Source organism: Macaca nemestrina, chromosome 7 (genome assembly GCF_043159975.1).
Source record: "Macaca nemestrina isolate mMacNem1 chromosome 7, mMacNem.hap1, whole genome shotgun sequence".
NCBI lineage: Eukaryota > Metazoa > Chordata > Mammalia > Primates > Cercopithecidae > Macaca > Macaca nemestrina.
In genome coordinates, this window is record NC_092131.1 from 14,029,531 (window position 1) to 14,048,277 (window position 18,747).

At 49.7% G+C, this 18,747-nt stretch overlaps 1 protein-coding gene across 3 annotated transcripts in view; it reads left to right on the forward strand.

Moving 5' to 3' along the window:
* The first annotated feature begins 16,168 nt into the window (after positions 1–16,168).
* The window catches only part of LOC105467517 (proline rich membrane anchor 1), a 70,593-nt gene continuing 68,014 nt past the window's right edge, over positions 16,169–18,747 (forward strand). Inside the window, exons 1-2 of one of the 3 annotated variants that reach the window (XR_011625600.1) lie at positions 16,169–16,605; positions 17,416–17,539. Coding sequence is in view for 2 of the 3 variants with exons in the window: in XM_011717151.3 (XP_011715453.1) it covers positions 17,447–17,539 (93 nt within the window). In the remaining variant the exon portion in view is untranslated. Of the gene's footprint in view, positions 16,606–16,657; positions 16,761–17,415; positions 17,540–18,747 lie in introns of those variants that run through there. The other 2 variants (XM_011717151.3, XM_011717149.2) reach the window with 2 other exon arrangements.

The window sequence follows — 18,747 nt, forward strand, 5'->3', positions numbered from 1 at the left end:
CAGGTGCAATCGTTCATGCCTGTAATCCCAGTACTTTGGGAGGCCAAGACAGGAGGATCCCTTGGCCTCTTATGTTTTAGAGACCCTGTTTCTAAAAAATAAAAATAAATAACATTTCTGAAGAGTTTTTCCGAACGCCCAGACCTCACATGGATCATTTCATATAATCTTCATACCAACCTTTTGGGGCAGAGATAACTAACCCCATTCTGCAGATAAGAAAATGGAGGCAAGAGGTTCAATTGTTTGCCTGTGGTTGCCCAGCTAACAAATGGCAGGACCATGATTCAAACTTAGGTCTGATTCCAAATCCAGGAGGAAAGCATCTCCTTCTATGGTGGGTTAGGGTTGCATGTGGACAGCTGGGGAGTGGGAACACAGCTGTAAGAGCAGGCAGGGGGTTAGATCACAGACTGCAACAAACCAGGAGAGTTTAAATGAGGGAACGACACGCTCAGATTTGGTGCTTGCCAAAGCTAATTCTGAGCACTGTGAACGAGATTCTTCTCTGCGTTAACAGAGTCTAAGAGAAAGCGCCTTGGTCCAACCTGGGGCCAGAGGAGTATGGAGCAAGCAGCGCCCCCATGAGGCTGGAGTGGGGCCAGCAGTGGTTAACTCCACTTTCTCCCAGAAGGCACTCAGAGATAACTTCCCCGTTAAGAAATCGCCCTCCAATACTCACCTTCCAGAGTCTGAGATTTTATTAAACAAAGTGACGCTTTTCTTTTAGGTTTTTCCCCCTTGGAAAGTCTAATAAACATCGCTTAATGAGCAAGGAGGAGCTTTAGGGTGCAATGATATACACTATGACTATTTTTGACTCACCCTGCTTTTTTCCAGAACAATCTTAATTAAGAGGAAGGTGCCAGTAGCTCTAGAAGAATTTACCAACTGCCTCTCAAACTAACTCTGATTAATAGCAGAGGCACAAAAGTGTCGCCGTAACCAGGTCACATGACATAATACAAATGACTGTCTATTGCTATTTTTAAGTAATGTTTATTAGAATCCCTTGGCGCGTAATAAATTTAATTTACAGCTGCCTGCAGCCCGACTTACACATGGCCTCCTGCGGCTCAGCTCATTAACACACTCAGGGAAAAGATGAGTTTTCTCTTTAATTCTCCCATTCCATTTCTCCTTTCTAATGAGGCCAGATTGTGAAACTTTTCAGGAGAAAATTTATCCATTGTCTCCAATACAAATCGTCTTAAACGCTGAGATTTTTTAATTATCGCAGAGGCACACGGCACAGATTCATGTGAGATGGCTTGGGGCAGAGCTGGAGAAAGACACGGTGAATCATCCATGCTCACAAGTGAGAGCTCTTGGAAGGGAGAAAAGAGAAGGAGGCCTTTGGATCCAAGAACCCTCCAGTTGGACATTTGGAGGACTTTAGACAGATCCAGCTGTTATCAGACTCTCTAGGGAGCAACAGAAGAGCTGGAGGCCAAGGGACCAATGGCCTGGGGTCAAATTCTGCTACTGAGTTTGGTTTAGAAGACCTCGGAGGGCCTTTCCAGCTCCTGATAGTCTGATTCCTTCCATTTCTTGGCTTGAGGACAAAATTCAAAGATGAAATGTCTCCATCAAAAAGAGCAGGAGTCAGCATACTTGTTCTGCAGAGGACCAGAGAGTAAGTATTTTAGGCTGTGCAGGCCAAGAGGCAGAATCAAGGATATTACGTAGATGCTTACATAACAAGACAGAACAAATTTCGATAAATTATTACTGATGAAATTTAAAACATAATAACTAAGTACAATATTTTATTATATAAGTCTACTAATGAGAAGAATGGAATTCTTTTTTATGGGATAGCATTTTGCCTAATCGTGGTTTAAAGATAATGTTCTCCATTATCAAACTGAAGAATATTCATCTGTCATAACCATTCTTAGCTATTGGCTATATAAAAACTGGTGGTAAGCTAGATTTGGTCATAGGTCATAGGTCGACCTGTAGGTCATAGGTCGCCAACTCCTAACACAGAATAGTGTCTAACAGTGTGGGTTGAGATCATGGAGTACCAACGATTAGCTGGAAGATTATGTCATCTCTTTCATCTGTGATCTACTGCTTCAAACATGCTGCAAAACTGCAGTGGTGTATGAAGAGACGTATTTACTTAGCTCACAAGTCGGTGGGATCCCCTTGGTCTAGGCAGGCTCTGCTGGTCCAGGTGGGATGCCGTTGGTCTAGGCAGGCTCTGCTGGTCTGGTGGGATCCCCTTGGTCTAGGCAGGCTCTGCTAGTCCAGGTGGGCTTGCTCGTGCACCTACAGGGGGTTGCAGGTTGGCTCGGCAGCTCTGTTGATCTTGGCTGGGCTCGCCCACAGGCCTGAGGTTCTGGTGGTGCTTGGCCGAGGTAGGGTGGCCTCAGCTGGGATGACCTGAGCCACTTGACCCCGTTACATGTGTCTTTCACCTCTGGAGGGCTAGCTGGGGCACATTCTTCACAATGGCCATGAACAGAGAAGCAAAAGCAAGCAAACCCAGCTCCCAAGCACTCCCCAGCTCTGTGTGCATCACACCCACCAACATGCCATTGGTCCAACACAGGGTCCAGGGGCCCAGAATCGAGGCACAGGAGGGGGCAGTGCCAAGTCACATGGCAAAGGGGTGGATGCAACAAGGGGGCAAACACTGGGCCTGCCATGCCGCCTCACCTCCCTTGGCCTGTTTCCTCATCTATAAAATGGTGGCAATCATCATAGTTTCCTTCTAAGGTTGCCATAAAGATTTAAGGAGTTGATATTGTTATATCTTTAGACTAGAACCTGGTGCTTAGTAAACAGCCAATAAATATTAGTCATTATTATCAGCTGATTTACTTACTCTGGGTATCAGCATCTTAAGTCTATCCCCTGGTAGGACCTATGCATTCTAAGAACCTGGAAACAAATACATAGATGGAATTATTTACTCTGGGGCGCTTTAAAAACATTCTCTATGCTCCAGGTATGGACCATGGGTACAGGGGAGGTCTAAGGGTGTCTGGTCCCAGCCTTCTGTTCCATCCACAAAGGATATGCAGAGAGGCTGAGAGAAAGGCTCTGGTCTTCCAGGAAGACGGCCCTGTGTGGTCCGAGTCGTCTGGTCCCACACCGTCTGCATGGGATGGCTGCTTCTTGATTAGAGGTTTCTTCCCCCATCTCTCAATGCTCAGCGTCCTCATCAGAAGGCTGGTATAAAGCCTTTGCTTCTCTCCCAGTGTTCTACCCTGGCCAACTGCTGCTGTGGGGCCCTCAGGCCCCCACCTTTCTGACCTAAGCTCCACTAGGCTACTCTCTGTCTTTGCTCATCATGATTTTGTCAATGGGGGAGAAGGGGCTTTTTAAAGTCCCCCCAAGGAGGCAAGTGTCTCTGTTTGGAGTATGACTGAAGCGCCACAGTGCAAATCATTAAAAGATGCAACAGAAATTGCTAGGTGTCTGGTTGTCCCCAGCATCATCCATCTCTCTCTAATTCATTAGGAATGGGACCTCTGATTTTAAGCTGGACACATGGTTGCCCTCAATAAGAAATGTGTTTCACAGCCTCCCTTGTAGCTTGGTGTCATCATGTGATTATGCCCAGGCCAATAGGATGTGAGCAAAAGTGTCATTTCAGACTCGCAGAAAGTGCTCTTAAAGGAAGGAATGGACCTTCCTTTCTCTCTTCTTTTTTTCTGCCAGCTGGAATGTGGATATGATGGCTGGAGTTTGAGCAGCTATGTTGGACCATGAGGTGTAAAGAACCCTATGTGGTGAGGATGGCAGATCGACAAGCTAGAAAGAGCCTGACCCCTGTTCTGTGGAGCACCCCACTAGTTCTAGACTTTCTTTTACCAGAGAGAGAAATAAACTTCTATCATATTTAAGTCTCTTTTCTAGGCATTATGGATCATGTCTGGTATTTACACGGTATTTTAAAGTTTACAAAACCCATTCCCATTTATGTTCTCTTGTGATCTTCCTAGGCAAAGCAAGTAACATTATTATTCCCATCTTACAAATGAAGAAACTGAGGCTCAGGGGATTTAAGTGGATTGCCCAAGATCACATGGCTAGACAGAAGCTGTCATTCAAACCTAGACCTCAAAGTCCAGTCTCTCAGCCAGCACTCAGCGCACCTGCCTTCTATCTACCACACCCGCTTGACCCTACCCCTCCTCCTCCACACTGCCAGCATGGTCCTCATAAAACACAAATACTCAATGCCACTCTCTTGCTTAAAACTGTTCAGTGCCTCTCCACTGCCCCCAGAAATCATTCCAAATGTCTTCTGAGGATGGCTCACATGGTCACCGCAGTGAAGTCTTTGCCTTCTGCAGCCTTGTCTCTTGTATGTCCCTGCTCTGTCCTCCGGGTGTGCCCAAGAACACAGCCAGGAAACACCAGTACTAGGAGAAACTCAGATCCAGCTCTGTTTGACGCCAAAGTCAACAAATTTTTCTCTTAAATCATCGGCTTCCGAATTCCTCATCGATTTCATAATCACACAGGAGGCTGAGAAGGGCCGCCGTACAAGTGCCTAGACACAGACTGCTCACAGAGCAGAGGAGACGGGGTCAGCTTGGTGTGATGTTGGGCTAAGGGAGGGGGTGCTTCCTGGGCAGAGTGATGTGAGCTGGATTTGAAGGATGACTAGGACTTTGCCACGAAGGCAGAGGGCAAAGTCTTCCCGGCAGAGGAAACTGCATGTGCAAAGGCAGGAGGTGACAACTGCAAAATGTGTGGTTTGGTCAGCCTCAAGCAGGAAGTATAGTTGCGCCAGGACACTGAAAGCATCGGGCTCTTCCGGTGTGCTTGCAACCTGCGCTCACTTCTGTCCCACACCATACATATTATAAGTAGCTCTTTCCTTCTGTCTTCCCCATCGGACCGGAGCTAGTGAAGAGAGGGCAGGGCCCCTGTTTCAGGCAATTCTGATCCCCAGTACCCACAGCCTGGCACAGAATCTGCATTCTCTCCATGTTTGTTGAGTGCCTAAATAAGCAAAGTTATCGCAACCATAAATCAGGGACTGTCCAGCCAAGTGAATCCTTCTACATCAGGCGCTGAGAAAGGTGTGCTCCTGGAAAAGTTACAGAGAACAGCTGTGTGCTGGGCTGCTCAGTGCTGGTGTGAGCTGCAGATCTTCAAGCTCCTGGATGCTTCTGACATTTCTGACTAAAGTAAATGGCAAAACCCTCATTCCCTGAAATATCTACAAAGCTCAGAGCCAGACAGGTTTCCAGGCAGAGGCCATTCCATGAAAATCCTATTGTAAACAAAAAGACACAGAGTTCGGCAAGGTCTCCCTATGACGAAAAAGCCACTCAAACATGTAATCATAAGTCTAGACACATAATGTAGAACTTTGTAAATCACCCTATTTCCATTCATTCCTTCAACAAATATGTACCAGGCGGTCACTGTAGGTCAGGCGCTGCCCTAGGCTTCTGGAGTATGGTGGTTGGCCTTTTTGTTTGGGTTCTCTCAACAGCAGAGCATGAGACAAGGGCTTTGGTGTAGGTGATTTGTTTGGGAGGTGAGCCCAGAAGCAGGAAGAAGGGAGAAGAAGCCAGGGCAGGGGAGGCCAGATCAGTTTGTGTTAAGGAGCCAGTTACTGCTGTGGGTGATGGGACCTCAGTCCCCTTTGGGGGACCCCCAAAGAACTGTGTAGAGTGAGGCGTAGAACTGCCCCTCAGAACCGCCCTATTGTTCAGACAACTCTGGAGGTATCACCTCCTACATTTCTGCTTTTGCCTGCTAAGTGGGTTTCTTCAGCTCTCAGGCAGAAGAGCAGAGAGAAGCCACGGCAGGAGGTTGGGGTGGGGGCCTCCAGAGGAACTGTCCATCATGGCTGCCACCAAAACCAGAGGTGGGCGGAGGCCATGTGTTGAGGAATGCAAAGCATTCGTACTCTAGGCAATGAACAGTTCACTGCTCTAGACAATGAACAAAGGGGCCTGAAGCCCCTGCCCTCATGGAGCTTACATTCTAGTGAGGGGAGCCACACAATAACCAAATGAAATGAGTAAAATTAAGTGTGTAATTGGGAAGCAATAAGTACTAAAGAGAAAAATAAAATAAAGTAAGGAGAATGGGATTGTGGTGTGGGCTGAGATTTCAAATAGAATGGTCAGGGTGGGTCCTGTTGAAAAAGTAACGTGTAGGCCAGGCGCGGTGGCTCAAGCCTGTAATCCCAGCACTTTGGGAGGCCGAGACGGGCGGATCACGAGGTCAGGAGATCAAGACCATCCTGGCTAACACGGTGAAACCCTGTCTCTACTAAAAATACAAAAAAAAAAAAAAAACTAGCCGGGCGAGGTTGCCGGCGCCTGTAGTCCCAGCTACTCGGGAGGCTGAGGCAGGAGAATGGCGTGAACCCGGGAGGCGGAGCTTGCAGTGAGCTGAGATCCAGCCACTGCACTCCAGCCTGGAGTCGACAGAGCGAGACTCCGTCTCAAAAAAAAAAAAAAAAAAAAAAAAAAAGAAAAAGTAAGGTAAGCCAAGGCTTGAAAGAGGGAGGGAGGAGTCCCTGCCCATCTGTGGGGAAAAGCGTTCGAGGAGGAGGGAACACCCAGGCTGAGGACCCAAGGCAGACTCAGGCTTGAGGGTTTCAGAAATAGCAAGGAGTCTAGAGGAAGAGTAATAGCAGATATGGAGCAGGTGGGGTTCCAGAGGTGAGGGAGCCCCTTCCCTAGAGGTGTGGTAGCACTGGGCTTATTCATTTAATGACGCTTTAGCAGTCGCTCACAATTCTTTACGGAGCTCCTACTACCCGTTGGGTGCTGCCAGATGTCTGAACTCAAAGAGAAATTTAAAAAGCCCCTACCCCAGACAGAAGTGCAATTAGATAAAGTGGACGTGATTTCCCCCGACCTGCTGGGCTCAAAGCTTGACGTGCATTACTTCTAATATTCCCCACTACAGCCCAGCAAGGCACATATCAGCATCCTCATTTTATAGTTAGGGACACTGAGTCTCAGAAAGGTTAGGGGAACGTCCCAGATTGGACCCAGATTCAAGCAACATCTAAATCGGATTTCTTTCTACTAACACCACAGCTTGCCACCTCCCTGCCAACAATATGTTATGCTATCATAACAGAGTCCAGTGTGATAAGGTGCCATGATGGAGGGGTGGGGAGGATCCAGAGAAGGGAGTCTGGGATGGCTGTGTGGCAATTAGCCAAGATGACAAGAGGGGAAGGGGTTCTAGGGAGAGGAGCAAGGGCAGGGAGGTGGGAAATGGCAAGGCGCCAGCGGGGAACGGCAGGTCAAGGTAGACGGGGCAATGGGTGGAGTGTCAGGGTTGGGTGCTCATGTGCTGTGTTACACAGTCTTCCAGGAAGATTTTTTAAAATTACATTTAATTTTTTTGAGACAGGATCTCATTCTGTCACCCAGGCTGGAGTACAGGCATGACTGTAACTCACTGCAGCCTTGAACTCCCAGGCTCAAGCTATCCTTCTGCTTCCGCCTCCCAAGCACACATCACTGTACCTGGCTAATTTTTTTATTTTTATTTTTTGTAGAGATGAGGTCTTGCCATGTTGTCCAGGTTGGGACGTCTGGGGAGTTTTCAGCAAGAAAGGGAAATGGTCCTATTTGCAGTTTCTGGGTTAGCTCTGTTTCTCCTTCCTCTATTAGAAGGTGAGGTCTTGGGGAACTGGACCCATCTCCTTCCTCCCACAGCTTCTGCGTGACCCAGCGTGTATGGGTGTTCAGCGGAATCAAAGAGACCGAGCTGGCTCTCCCAGCTGGGCTGGCATTTGGATTTAACTGTTCTGGCCAAAGGAGCGGCTAGCCAAGCAGTCCCACCAAATGTTCTCTTGGATCAGATCTGTCTGGATTCTCTTTTGACGTAGGAAAATGGTAACGAGCCAGGCTGTGGCCACGAAGCAAGCCCAGACTTGACAAGTTTTTTTCAAAATGTTGGTCCTTCTTTTAGGGTTTCAGGAAGGATCACAAGACAGAGGAGACACGGATCATTTTAAAGGGAAGTTAAAAATCTGGGCTTCTTTCTGACTCCCCCTGCCCCCCACCTCCCTGCCCAAATATCTAGCTTCAGAGATTTGGACCAAAGTATTCTTGGGGAAAGAACTAACTCACAGTTTGGGGCAAGGCAGATCTGTCCACACAAGCCCGGGTAGTGAATCCTGCTCAGCTCTTAGAATACTGATGGAGGTGAGGGACAAACCTCAGAAGGACAAGTGACGTCTTGGATGAATCCCAGAAGAGACTTGGGGTTCCCCCTCCCCCACACCTGATCAATCAGGAAAATATCCTCTCTGGACAGATTCACAGCTGACCTACAAAACATGGAACTAACAAGTAACTTTAATTCCAGTTCAGGTAATGAACAAATCGGATAATACCAATGTCTTTTAAAATAACTCTATGTTTAGTTGCAGCATTAAAAAAAAAAATCAGCCTTCATAATTTTAAGGTTTAGTAATAACTGTTCCTTTACTGGTCATTTTCTTCATTTTCTTTGTGTTTTGCTCATCAAGATCCTTGATGCCAATTAGTATTCTTGCAAAAGGGAGGCATCTTTGCCCCTCTATCCTTCAAGATATTTAGAGATAGACTTTTTTTTTTTCCTGTGAACAGTTACATTGTGCCAGGCTAAGTGTTTATATGAAATATCTCAGCTAATCCTTCCAGGAACTCTGTGATCTAATTATATCTAATAAATGCTATTCTAATCCCTGATAGAAAGGGGAAAAGAGTCAGGCCTCAAAGTTTAGAAAATTCCCCGAAGATTGTATAGTTAGTGAGAACCAGACAGTCTGACTCGAGTCCATGCTCCCAACCAGCATGAAACTCTCCCCACCTAGAACCTGCCTGTATTCACGAAAAAGTGGAGGCCAAGGAAAATCATCTGGATTCTTAAGGAGCCTCCCCTTTCAATTATCCACAGTTATACAGATGTTTCGGGCATAAAATATCCTGGTTGCCATGGTGTTCCACTTCATTTTATGCACGTGGCCATAGCCTCTGGAGCCCAGGAAACCTCTAAGAACCTGTCTAAGCCTGGGTTCCCTAGAAAAGGAGGCCTGAAGCAAAGCTCATGTAGCAGCATAGCTTACAGGCGGGCAATCTCAGGTTAGAAAAAGCAGGGAAAATTGGGAAAGAAGGCAAGGAAGGAAGGAAAGCACATCACGTGTGGTGCTGAAGTGGCCACAGTTTTGCCAGGGAACACAGCCAGTTGTTTGGTCACACAAGACATATGTCAGTAAGCCATACGGATGGAGAAAGGGAGATAAATAATCCACCAGATCTTTTCAGACCCTGTCTGTCATTGATCAAAGCTCATCCCTCAGGAAGCTAACCCTCCTCCACATTCAGGTCATGGTCCTTGGTCCCCACTGACAGCTACTGGGCAAGCCAGACCCCTTCCCCATGGTGCGAGGAATATACTCAATCATCTGAGTATAGGATTGGTGTTAGGTCCTAGGTCAGGACCCTGTGACACTCAGGTCACAGTCATAGCTTCCAGTATAGTGAAATCCTTACTGTGTTCATTAGTGTAAGTTGTACTCTCTACAAGCCAGGACCTCTGACTCTTCTGAGTCTAACGTTGCAGGGATGAGTACAGATTCTGCAGGTTCTCCATGACTCCAGTCATCTGGGCCTGGCCCCTGCTGCCCCGTGGCCCTTTTCACAGTGTACATGATGGAGGCCGGGCTGAAGGTCAGCTCTCACCTGGGGGAGGCTGTGACAGACAGTGGTGTTAGGAGATGGGACAGTGGTGGTGGCTGCCCTCTGCATTGAGCAGAAGAGGAGGCAGGTAAGGCCAGGTAAATCCAGGAAGCGTATAGATGGGGCCCAGTACAGTCCACCCCTTGTGCTATTCAGAGTCCTCCACCCCATCTTCCTGTGATATTTGGATCTAACTTGAGAACAAAATGCCCTCAATTTGAGAGTGAGGGTGCAAGTCCAATTTTTTAAGTGATCAATCGAAACTTCCTAAACAGACATAAAAAGATTAGCAAAGGAAGCTAGAGTCCCGCTGCTGTGGCTGGTCCTAGGGCCATAATTGGCAATCATCATCTTCCACCCACTCCGACCTTCCATTCTAGATTTCTAGGGTCAACTCTTCAGTGGGTCTGGGGTTCTCACCTGGAGGATCTGTGGATGTTGTAATTGCCTGTTCATGGCTCTCTCTGAACAGAGAATACCCCATGAATCCCATACAACCAGATGTATTTGTCAGCTCAGGCTGTTGTAACAAAACACCCCAAGCTAGGTGGCTTAACCAATAGAAATTAATTTTCTCACAGTTCTGGAGGCTGGGCATTCTAGATCAAGGTTCAGCAGGGCCAGCTTCTGGTAAGGATTCTTCTGCGGGCTTGTGGATGGCTGTTTTGTCCTCGCATGGCTTTTCCTCTGAGTACCCAGAGACAGGGAGATAGCTCTGTTCTCTCTTCCTTTTCTTAGAGGGACAACAATCCTAGTGGATAGGGCACCACGTTTATGACCTCATTTAACCTTAATTACCCCCTGAAGACTCCCTCTCTAAACATACTTAATATCTCTAAATAACCCCTAACGTTGGGGGTAGGACTTCAACAGATGCATTTTGGGGGACACGCTTCAGTCCAGAGCACAAGACATACTCTTCCTTCACCCACTATGTAACACCAGCCCTTGCTCCTCATGGTAATGAAGTACTATCGTGCATCAGTATAGCAAATCCTTCTTTCTCTGCTGCTCCACTGGCAAGAGGAGCCCAAGGCGCCCAGGTCACTGTCACAACTTCCAATTTAGTGGAACCCTTACTGTGTTCATTAGTGGAAGTTTTACCCTCTATAAGCCAGGGTCTCTGACTCTTCTAAGTCTAAGTTTGCAGGAACAAGAAGCACAGATTCTGCAGGTTTCTTGCTGGCAGTCAGAGAGACGAGCCAATCCTACTTCCACTCCTTTGTTCCTAGACTTGTATATTCTATCAGAGACACATCTATTGACTCACACTACGTCCAGGAGAGCAGTGCTCCAACCCCACCAGCTGTTGTGTCTAAGCTGATGTCACAGCTGAGCCTTCAGTGGAACATCTCATCACTACAGGAAGCCCTGGGATAGCCAAAGAGGCGCTGGGTCATCCTGTCCGGCTGCCTATAGGAGTCTCCTTGGCAACAGATGCTCTCTGGAGAGACAAACACGAGGCAGAAAGCCCCATACCCTTTGTGCTCACTCCCATGAATTCATCATTTACTGTTTACTTGACCTCCATGCCCCTGGCTTTTCATTTTTGTTCTTTCCATGTCCCAAAATGATTAGCCCAGCCATTTACTCCCGCACAGGAGATTGTGTGTGTCTGTACTTCAGGCCACCCCTCCTACCCTTGAATGGGAGGTAACACAGCAGTCATCTATTCCCAACTAGCACCAATACACCACGTCGAGCTGTGTGTAAACGAGGCCCTGGTGCTTTCCTCCTCCATCAGACTATCACATGGAACTCCCATTTGGGGCTAAACATGTAAGTTGAGGAAGAGCTTCAACAGAGGTGGGTGACATGAGAATCTGGACCAGCTGTTTAGGCAATTTACCTGTTCCTTCTAGACCTGCTCAAGTCTGGCCCTGTACATACCACTTCTATCACATGCTGGGTTGCCAATGTTCATAGCCGACTTATTGCTTCGGAAATCCAGCCTCCCCTTTAATCATAGGCTCTGGGCTCTGAACAATCTTAGATAATTTCCATTGCAGTAGATGTCATCTTTCTGTTCTTACACTCTAGAGTTTAAAAGTATATATTTATACAAGTCAAGCAACACCCCTGTTAGCTCCCCATTTGTCTCCCCCCCATTACATCATGATCTGTCAGCCATTAACATAGATTTCTATGGCTCCAGGCACCCTGTTTGCCACTCTGGCCTTCCTTTCCATTATGTAGTTATGCCCACTTTGTCTGGCATGACATTATGCCCCCTGGCCTTTACCATTACATTGATTGCTGTTGATCCAAGAGAGTCCATTTCCCCACCATCTCCCATCATCGAACCCAGCCTTCAGAAGACAGCCACCACTGAATTTCTCAAAGGTGCTGATGGGCTCATTAGGACTTCTTTTTTTCTGTTTCAATGAAGGGAAGATTCTCTGGGCCATCCCAGGGAACATAGGCCAGTGGTGGATTATCAGGTCTTATGATTCTAATATTCACACCTCTGAGCCTTCTGGTCCTTTTCTTCTTATTGTGCCGAAAAGAAGTTCTGGCATCTCACGTATTTACCGCAGGCTGTTGTCATTAAAGCAAGTACTATCTTGCAAGGTTCCTGCTTCAATGAGGTCATTGTCATCCCCAGGCCAAGAAGAGCTGTTTTGTTCTAAAAAGCGGAAGAGTTGCTTCTACCTGACAGAGGATTCAAGGAGATCGGGGTCCAGAGTTTCAGGTTTGTTTACCCAAAATCTCCATTCCAGGTCACCAGCTCCAATCCTTTCCTTCTTAGAGCTCTGACTTGGACATAAGACGTCTACATGGCTGCATATCTAGTCTCCTTTTCAGTTCTGTCACCTTATAATCAGCCCCCAAGCTTAATTTTCAGTGCAGTCTGTCTTGCAGATGTCAGGAGTGTCCTTAAAGTTTTCATTTCAAAGCATGCCTTACACTGGTAGATACCTTTCCTGAGTCTATCATTTTCTCTTTGCAGTACCTCCGCTACCATCAGAAAAAGCCACTTAACCCCAAATGCAATGGCCATTTGATCTCATAAAGCCTTATTTTCCACCTGCATCTCATTCCAATTAGCAGCAGGTACAGCTTTAGAAATTGTAATATCACTGTATGCCAGCTATGGCCCAGCAGTGGGGCCCCTATTATAGATGGAAGAGAACTTCAACTCCAACATCCCATCCTGAAGGTCTACTTTTTAGGACCATTTGTGGTAGCAATAGTCCCTGTTCCTTAGGAGACAGAGTATTAAGCAATCATGCTGCCTGCTAATACTTTATTGAGGGATACAATCCTAGGGCAACAGACACAAGAGAAAAAGGAAATGAAGCAGGGAGGACGGAAGCTAATAGAAAGTTGTGCATTTTTGTGAGACAGGGTCTCATGATGTTGTCCAGGCTGTTCTTGAATTCCTGGGCTCAAGGGCTCCTCCTGCCTCAGCCTCCCAAGTAGCTAGGACTATAGAAGTGTGCCACCAAGTTGTACATTATTGAGCTGGTCACATCCTTAGAAGCAAACACAGCCAGTTGCTCAATTGCACCTACTGGACATTCCCTGACAAGCCAAATGGAACCACTGCACTCCATATGTTGGGTCCCTTCCATCTGTTGTCCTTCTCTGGTCAAAATGTGCCTCAAGCTTTAACTCCCCTGTATTTCTGAGTAGATGTATCTGGCCCCTGTAGGCAGACCTCATGTGGCCATGGTGTGGGTTACCAACTGAATGAAAAGGGTGAGAGGATCCATGTCCTCCCTAGGCCACTCATGGCGTGAGACAGAGCCTGGTCTTCACTCTAAGGGAGCTGACAGGAAGGTCAGCAAGATGTGGGGCCAGGTTGCCGGGAGTCGAAGGCCCATAGGATGTGACCAACTCAGCATTCCGCTGGAGGCTATATGATCAAACAGCAAACTGTTTATCATGAATGCAGGATGTGGGCAAACTCACACTGCCCTGCCACCAGAAGGATTGCTGAGGGTCCCTGGCGCAGGGCTCTTTGAAGTTATCTACTGGAAAATCTAGCGCCTATTACTCAAAGGATGCAGTCTCACAAGCCTGGTGTGAACCAGCCAGCCAATTGACAATTACTGGACAATCACACCCCCTCCCCTTTGCTATCTCTTTGGCCTAATAAATACAGATGGCTGCGTAAAGCTCAGGGCCCTTTTCCACTCGAGGTAAGGTGCCCCCGAGCCCTTCTTCCAAATATACTCTTTTGTCTCTTGCCTTTTATTCCCACATTTGCCCCCGCTTTGTTCAGTCCCCCTAGGTCCGTGCAGGCTACAAATGGCACCCCGAACAGCGACAGAATTGGGTGATCTACACCAGGTGACCCTCAAGAGGTGCATAGATTAGGTCCACTACAGCAATATGGAAGACCAGATTGGACAATGCAGGTTTTCCAATGCACAAAACTTACCTAAGTTCTCCCAAAGTCCTGAGCCTCTAGTTGGGGGCTAGTATTTCTGACTCCCCGGTGAGCCACTGTGTGATTCTGGCTCAGGCACAAAGGTCTCTGAACTGTTCACACAAGACAGTTACACTTACATCACAGAGTTGTGAGACCTGAATTAATATGTGGTGTAAATAACATTTGTAAGTGGCAAAAAACTCCGAATATAAACATCAGGGGCTGTTGTCAAATGTAAAGATTGTGCTGAGCAAAATACCACGACTTGTTTCAGCTGGACAGGCATTAAAATATCCAGTGTTATTTTGACCTCAGCTGACCAATAGCGGCTTCATTTCTCCAGACTGTTGATGAGTCACCTAGAAAGTCCCTACCCCATCATCTTCTTCCCATCCTCCCTCCATCCTATCCCACCCCCAGTGAGATATCCTCTTGTTCTCTTTTCTACCCAGCATCAAGTGTTGTGTCTGGTCCCGAGCAGGTGCCCATGGAGGCTACATATGGAATGAAGGATTGAACAAATGTCTCCATTTCTTTTCTTTTCTTTTTCTTTTCTTTTCTTTTTTTTTTTGTGTGAAGGAGTCTCGCTCTTTGGCCCAGGCTGCAGTGCAGTGGCACGATCTTGGCTCACTGTAAGCTCTGCCTCCCGGGTTCATGCCATTCTCCTGCCGCAGTCTCCCGAGCAGCTAGGACTACAGGTGCCTGCCACCGCGCCCGGCTAATTTTTTTGTATTTTTAGTAGAGACGAGGTTTCACCGTGTTAGCCAGGAGGGTCTCGATCTCCTGACCTCGTGATCCACCCGCCTCGGCCTCCCAAAGTACTGAGATTACAGGCGTGAGCCACCGCACCCAGCCCCACAAATGTTTCCATTTCTTTGCAGAAAGGGTTACCAATGCTTGAGATGTTCCCCTGCTCCCAGCAAGGCACCCTCTCCTAGGAGCCTTTACTCAACCCACCCTCCATTCCTCAGTCTTTCCCTTTCTCAGGGCAGCTGAGAGTGACATGCCAGTGCACAGTGCAGTTGTTGGTTTTATCCATCTCCCTGACAGGCCCCTGAATTCTTGCGGGGAAAGGAACAAGGTCTCATTCACATTAGTCCCTGCATCTTGCTGGTTGAGGTGCAATCTGCAGCATTTATGTGGCAAAGAGCCTTGGGGCAGCGCTCTGGCATGAAGGAGGCCGCTAAGACATCGTTCTGAAAGCTGGCTCGCAAGGCGGTTTATACTCTGCAAACCAGCAGTTTATAGTGTGTGTTTATAGTGAGTGACTCAAAGGTGTCCAAATACTGGGAAAAGGTGCGCTCAGTAAATGTTTCTTCCATGCATGCGCCGCGGTATCTGACCCTCAGCTCTGTGTCTTAAGCCCCTGGTTCTCTCATCCAACCTAAAAATAGGATCGTCCAGGCCTTGAGGTCCTTCTGGAAGGCGCCCCCCATCAGTCAAAGCGCTTGCAAAGTGCTTTCACCACAAGAGCAGAGCAGCCGCGCCATGCCTGGGATGCTGCTAGGCACAGCTTGTTTGAAAGAGATTAAGCAGGCTACTTCCCGAAGAACCGAAGAAACTGACTTGTTGATAATCTTGCCTCAAACAGAGGAGTTGGCAGACGGTTCAGGAAAAGCAGTGGTAGAAATGTTCTCCCCAGGGCCGTCACAGCTCCTTCCTTCCCAGCCTAGAGTTTCTGCTGCTGGGACGACAAAGGAGAGGACAAGGCCCTTGGCCGGGAGAGGGGCGGCCTGCACCTTTCAGCCCCGGGGCCCTGGCGAGCCTGCGGGGAGTGCGGCGGGGAGAGTCCTCAAGGAAGGAGCGCAAAAAAGGATCTCAAGTCAGTCCTCGCCACCTTTCCGCAGCCTCAGGAGAGGCTTGGGGGAAGCGCAGGCAAAGGCCAAAACCCCCTGGAACTGGGAATCCTCGGCCTCCAGGGTGAATAAATAATTAAGCGCCCAATACACAATAGCCTCGCTAGATGGAGACGAGGAATCACTGCAGCGGCGCTGGCGGCGGCGGCGGGGGGAGCGCGGGCGGGAGCGCAGCCCCGGGCGGGAGGCGGGAGAGGCTCTGGCTCGGCTCACGTCTGTTTTCCTTTTTCGTGCATTATTTATTTCGCCTCCGCCCGCGGCTCTGCTGCCCCAGCGGGCGCTCCCTGCCGGCGCCTCCCGCCGCTTCCTTTAGCGGGCCGGCGTGAGGGTAGCAGAGAGCTCGGGCACCCCAGTGCCCCGGGCAGCCGCTCGGCGCCACCAGGAAGGGCGGGGAGCCAACGCGAGCCCGTGGAGGGCTCGCGCGGCCGGCTCCAGGCGGCTTGGAGGAGACTTTCCCCGCCCTCTGTCTCCGCCTCAGCGGCCAGCCCCGGCCCTGGGCGCGGGGTGCCGCCTCTCCCGCCCCGCGCGCGGCCAGGCGCAGCCGGGAGCCACCGCACCCTGCGCCCGGTGCGAGGACACCACTCCTGGTCCTCCGCTCAGCGCCCCGGGAGGCCCAACCGACGCGCAAACTTTTGCTCCAGCGCCGGGAGCTCCTCCCCGGCATGTGAAGCCCCCGGGCGCCCGCGCAGCCGCCAAGGTGAGGACCGAGGCCCCGCCTAGAGGGCGGGGGACTGGGGAGGCGGCTGGCTTTAAATGGGGGCTGTCCGGCGGCTGGGAAACAGAGCTGCCGCGGGGGGGACGCGGACCTCTCTTTCCAGAGCTGAGGATCGGCTGGGGCCGCCGCCAGGCAAGGTGGCGTGAGGCGTTAGAAGGGTGCGGGCGGAGATGGAGGCGTGGGGGGAACCCACGCCCGGGAGCGGGGGATCGGGGCTGGGCAGGGGCGTGCAAAGGGGCAGCGCACTGAGGTGCCTATGTTGCAGTGTGCGCAATGAGGCCGGCAGGGCAGTGAGGGTGCACGCAGCGTGAGATTTCTTGGTGCTGTGCATGCAGGGTCAGCGAGGGTGCAGGCAGGAGTCGGTGGGTGTGCACGGCTGTTTCTGTGGGTGTGCGCACAGGGTGAGTAGTGCCCGCCGGGTTTGAAGTGTGCTCATAGTGAGAGTGAGTTGTACATGGCTGCTTCTAGGGGTTAATGGGGCGCAGTAAGTGTGCTTGGCTGTTTCTGGAGGTGTGCATGGGGCCAAGGTATGCACGCATATTCTGGAGCTGTGCGCGGAGCTAAAGTGTACGTGCGGGGTTCTGGGGATATGCCTAAGAAAAGAGTGTGAATTCTGGGATTTACGAAGAGTCAGTGAAGGTGTAAGCTGGAGTGTAAGTGCAGGCTTGGTTTAGTAGGGTGCCCCTGGGTGCGGGGCGTGCCCGACCGATCCGGGATGGGAGGTATGTTGGTGCGCGGCGGCGAAAGTGCCCGCGCGGTGTCCGCCTGACCCGAGCCTTGCTCTCCTGACAGTTCGCCCCAGGAGCGGGCGTCGCTGGCCGAGATGCTCCTCCGGGACTTGGTGCTGGGCCGTGGCTGCTGCTGGTCCTCGCTGCTGCTGCACTGCGCGCTCCACCCGCTCTGGGGCTTCGTGCAGGTGAGACGCGCCGGCTGCGCACTGGCTGGGAGGACCTCCTGGGTGAGGGGAGAGCTGCCCCTTCCCTCCTGAGACCCTGGCTTCCTGCAGCCGCCCCACTGATTGGTTCTCGGAAAAGCTTGGGAAAAGAAAAGCTGCTATGGTACCCCATACCCTACCCCTGAAAAGACAAGAAACTCCAAAGAGAGGCTTCAATTGTGGCCTAAAGCCTGCAGGACCGGGGCCGGTCTTGGAATGGAAAGGGGCTCAGAGAATACCTTCCGATGATAGCATTCTAGGGTAGAAATTCAGGAAAGAAACAAACTTACAAGGAAAAGTCATGCAAAGGATGTATATTATTTCTTTCCCGCCAGAACCACTGATGAACTTCAAATTACCTTTCTTAAACTGGTTTTCAACACAGAAGGCAACTGTGTTCCTTGTAGGTATCAGAGTTGAGGCTGTGGACAGATAATGCGTGGTGGCCCATCTGTCAGGACTACCCAGGGTTGAATCTCTCACCCTGTGCCCCTTAAATCGCAGGGCAGAGGCCAGGCAGCCACTAACTGGAGTTACCTCTTAGGATCAGAGACAGGGTTCAATGGTATGGTCCCTAGTCCCCCCCAGAATGTGCATGGTCACTGGTACAGTGGAGAGGTGACAAGGTGGACTTCGATGTCAGCTCCGGAATTTGAGCTTCAGCTCTGTCCCTCACCAGCTGGGAGGCTTTAGGCAACTCACTTACCCTCTCTGAGAGTTAGTTTCTTCTTCCTGACTATACTATTCTAAGTAGTGGATGAGATATGTAAGGATTACTTGGCGCAGTGCCAGGACCATGATGAACACTAACCAGTAGTGGTTGCTGCCATTGCTGATAGGAGTAATAGTAATGCCGTTCTTCTGCCTGGCTGACCAGGTACTCTGTTGATCACTGCGTGGTCTGTTTGACATTTTTTCTGCGGGCTCTGGAGGACATTTTCATTGTTTTGGGCATTGTGGATCCACTCTCGGGTATTTGTAGCCTCATGTTCTCCTGGTGGCATTTTGGGGTTTGGGGACCATTCACATGGCTGCTCTGAGTAGGGGTGACAGACCAAGAAAAAAGGAGAAGGCGGCAAGACCACTTGCCAGTCTATCAAGGTCCCTGAGCTGCCCCAAATGATGGGCCCTGCCAGGAGCTTGCTCAGTTAGTCCTGCCTGGATGATGGCCTGGATGACTGCCCATCGAG